General features: G+C 66.2%; 1 protein-coding gene across 1 annotated transcript; it reads right to left on the bottom strand.

The window, feature by feature from the left end:
• Positions 1-70: 70 nt before the first annotated feature.
• LOC121919326 (probable E3 ubiquitin-protein ligase IRF2BPL) lies at positions 71-3,621 on the bottom strand. The gene is given in 2 exon segments (XM_042445818.1): positions 71-1,045; positions 1,047-3,621. Coding segments are annotated over 2 exon segments (2,304 nt in total). The 5' UTR covers positions 2,687-3,621; the 3' UTR covers positions 71-381.
• Between the last annotated feature and the right edge of the window lie 294 nt (positions 3,622-3,915).

Here is a 3,915-nt window from a genome sequence, read left to right as displayed (position 1 = left end):
TTTGGCACCCCTTTTAAGCCTTGGGCCCCATAACAAACTCCAACTACCAGAATTCCATAGACTTGAGCCAGACAAAGAGTTAAAGCGGTGCCAAACCGGGTTATCTGTACAGTGTGGATGCAAGCATTATATTGTTTTAACTGAAACAAAAACAAAGGGGGAGATTTAAAAAGAAGAATAGCTCTATCCTTCAAATGAAGAAGGGGTACATACCTTTGTTTCAAAATATAGAAACATACGACGAAAATAAGGTCTATACATAAGACTAAACTTTTTGCTGAACTGTCCGTCGGGGTTTTTTGTTGTCGTTGTCGTCGCTATTCACAATTCTACAAGAGGAAGGGAGGGGAAGGGAAGGGGTCCGGCTGTGGCCCTGGCCTCTTAAGGGTCCCTCTCCTTTTTGACTTTGACATCCCCGGCTAAAATGGTGGCGATCTCGCCCTGCATAAAGGCCCAAGGCACGTTGGAGCCGACCAGGGGGCATTTCTCGCCGCTGGGGCAGTAGACTTCTCCCGTGGCCCCTTGGGCTTTGATGCTCTCCCGCGAACAAGGGAAGCAGAACTTGTGGCTGGGCACCGAGGGGCACTGGACGAAGTGGGTGTCCTCCAAGCGTTCATGGCAAATGGTGCAGCAAAGGGGTCCGCTATTGGCCATGGGCGAGTCGGGAATGTTTTGGGGGTGCCCTTGGTCCAGGCCCGGGTGGGCGCCGGGGGGCGGCGGCGGAGGAGGCGGCGGCGGGGGGGCCACTGGCAGGCTGAGGTCCCCGGGGGCTCCGTTGCGGGAAGCCAGGCGGCGCTGGCCGGGCACCGAGGCCGGCGAGACCGGGCTGCTGCTGTTCCGCCGCGTGGAGGAGGTGGTCGAGTGGACCGAGCTGCTGCTGCCGTCCTTGGGCGAGTGGGCATTGCCCAGAGTGTCAGCCACCGACATCAAGGCGGCCATCGGGGACTGGCCGTTCTGGGGGGCCGACTCTGGCGGGGTGGTCCGGTTGGAGTGGGGCCCCAGAGGCGGAGGGGGGGGGGGGGGCGGGGGGGGGAGGCACCCCGGCGAAGCCCCCCGAGGCCATGGTCAGCTTGAGGGCCTCGCTCTGGCTGGCCATCCACTGCTGGCGCTGTTGCTCCTCGCTCAGCTTGAGGCTGCCCTCCGAGCCCGAGTCCGACGGCTCCGGGGAGGCCTTCCTCTTCCTCAGGCCGCCGCCGCCGCCTCCTCCTCCGCCGCCGCCTCCCCCTCCTCCGCCAGGCCCGCGACCGGAGGCCGCTCCGCTGCCCCCCGCCCCGGCCGAGGAGACGGGCCCCCGGGGCAAGCTGACCAGGGTGGAGGGCAGCATCGGGCAGGCGGCGTCGAGGTAGGGCTGCGGGAGCATGTCGGCGCCCACCATCTCCTTGAAGAAGCGCACCGACTCCGGCAGCAGGTCCCCCAGGAGCCGCCAGTCGCCCGAGCCGTGCTTCTTCTCGTACTCGAGGTACTTGAAGCCCGACGAGAGGCCCCGGCCGAAGTCCTTCATGCAGTCCTGGTACATCTGCTTGGCCACCCCGGAGGCGCTGGCGAAGACCGTCCCGGAGCCGCTCGGGTACTCGATGAAGAGCTTGAGCTCGTAGTCCAGCCCGGGCTTGGAGACGGCGTCGAAGGCGAAGACGCGGCCCAGCAGCGCGTGGTCCTTCTTGAAGCGCACCTCGTAGGGGGTGCAGTTGGCCAGCGTCAGCAGCGTCTCCCGCACCAGCTTGGGTTTGCTCGACCACTCCTCCGCCCGGTTCCGCACGCTCTCGCTCAGCTCCGACAGCGCCTCCGCGTTGCGCTGCTTCTCCTTCAGCTCCCGCTCCTGCTCCACGCCTCCGCCCCCGCCGCCGCTGCTGCTCGAGACTGAGCCCGGGCGCTTCCCGCAAGGGTCGCCTCCCGAGGAAGACGTCGAGGAAGAAGAGGAGGACGAGGAGGAGGACGAAGAGGACGAGGAGGAGGAGGTCGGGGGTCCCCGCGGGGGAGGCAGGGCCACTCCGGAGGCGGCGGGTCCGTTGAGCAGCGTCTGCGGGAGCAGGTTGGGCGGCACGTTGAGCTGGGCCCCTCCGCTGCCCGGGGGCAGGCCCCCCACCATCCCCCCATGGGCCGCTCGACGGGAGGAGGACGAGGACGAGGAGGAGTTGGGGCTCTGGCGGTTCAGCTCCGGCGGACCGTCGTCGGGGACTTTGGGGAAGCCGTTGGGGCCGCCCAGGCCGTTGGGGAGGCGTCCGCCGTGGCCCCCGCTCAGGCTGCCCGACGGCGGAGGCGGGGGAGGCGGGTACTCGAAGCGGCTCCGCTGCTCACTCAGGCCGTAGCGCTCCAGCCCCGACGGCGCTTTGGAGGCCGCGTCCACATGGTTGAGTTGCTGCTGCTGCTGCTGCTGGACGGCGGCGGCCGCTGCAGCCGCCGCTGCTGCCGCCGCCGCCGCCGCTTCCTTGGCGGAGAGCCCGGCCACGGCTTTGACCCCGACAGGCGGCGGGGGTCCCGGGGAGCGTCCGTCCTGGAAGCAGCCGTGGGCGCGCTTGAGCTGTCGGGCCGTCTCGATGACGAACTCGATCCGGTCGGCGCCCTCGTAGTTGACGCAGCCCCGGCAGACGGGCTCGCTGAAGTCCCAGATCATGGCCCACGGCATCCGGGGAAGGTCGCACAGGTAGCACGACTGCCGCCGCGACGACGAGACCTGCGAGGCCGACATGGCTGCCGCCGGCCCCGGGCTCTGGTTAATTCGCCGGTCCTCTCCTCTCTCTAGTCCGGCCGGTGGGCTTCCCAGGGGCTGGAGCTCCTTCCCGCTCTTCGCTGGAGGAGGAAGATGATGAGGAGGAGGAGGAGGAAGGCTTGGAGGGGGAGGGCTCCTTCCTGCTCGCTTTGCCTCCCTTTTACCTGCCTGGGAAGGAAGAAGAAGGAGTGAAGGAAGGAAGAGAAGGAAGGAAGAGAAGAGAAGAAGGAAGGAAGGGAGGAAAAGAGGAAGGAAGGAATAAAGGAAAGAAAGAGGAAGGAAGGAAGGAAGGAAGGAAGGAAGGAAGGAAGGAAGGAAGGAAGGAAAGGGTGAGACTTACTACCCGCCCTCCGCCGTCCAGCCGCAGCTGAGGGCTGTTTCCTCGGTGTCTCCTCCTGTTCTTCCTGGGTCTGGGGGGGGGGGGGGGCGGAAGGCAGGCAGGCAGGCTCCGAGGAGGGCAAGGAGAGAGAGTTTTGGAGAGCGAGCAAGGGGAGCTCCACTACCTGCTGCTCCGGCGCTGACCCGAGCTTGCCCGCTTCCCCTCCCGAGGGTTGCGAGGGCCCTTGGAAGGGGTGGATTTTGGGGGGTTGTGGAGGGGGGAGAGGGAGGGAAAAGGGGGGAGAGGGGGACCCACGCGGCTGCTTTGCAACCTGGGGGTCGGGTTGGTTGGTAAGGGGCGCCTCAAGTCGGCGGCGGCATCCTCCTCCTCCTCCTCCTCCTCTTCCTCTTCTTCCTCCTCGGGGCCAGCCACTCTTTGGGTCCTTCCTGCTGCTCCTGCTCCTCTTCCTGGGCTCACATCCTCGCGCGCTCCTCGGAATTGGGATCCGGGGGAAGCCGGAGTGTCACTCTGGACGGAGGAGACGTCGGGGGGGGAGGGTTGGCTGAGGGCTCCTGGCTTGCGGCTCTGCCCCTCCCCTTCTTCCTCCCCCTCCTCCTCCTCCTCCCCCCTTAAGCTTCGGAGGCCACCTGGGTGGGGCTCCTACGTCACCTCCTCCTCCTCCTCCTCTCCCCCCTCCTCCTCAGCCTTTGCGGTGCCCCTTTTTCTTCCCGCCCTCCCTGGCTGACTGAGTGACTGACTGACCAGCTTCGGCCGCGGGGGCCCTTCCCCCGCCCTCCCCGCCACTTCCTCTCTGCGTCTGAGGACAGGGAGCCCACTTGTGGCGAGGGCCTTGCGCATGCTCCGTCTCCTCTTTCCATTCCCCTCCTCC

The sequence above is a fragment of the Sceloporus undulatus genome, chromosome 1, assembly GCF_019175285.1.
Source record: "Sceloporus undulatus isolate JIND9_A2432 ecotype Alabama chromosome 1, SceUnd_v1.1, whole genome shotgun sequence".
Lineage (NCBI taxonomy): Eukaryota > Metazoa > Chordata > Lepidosauria > Squamata > Phrynosomatidae > Sceloporus > Sceloporus undulatus.
The sequence above is the reverse complement of the archived record's forward strand: the minus strand, read 5'-3'. Positions and strand labels throughout refer to the sequence as shown.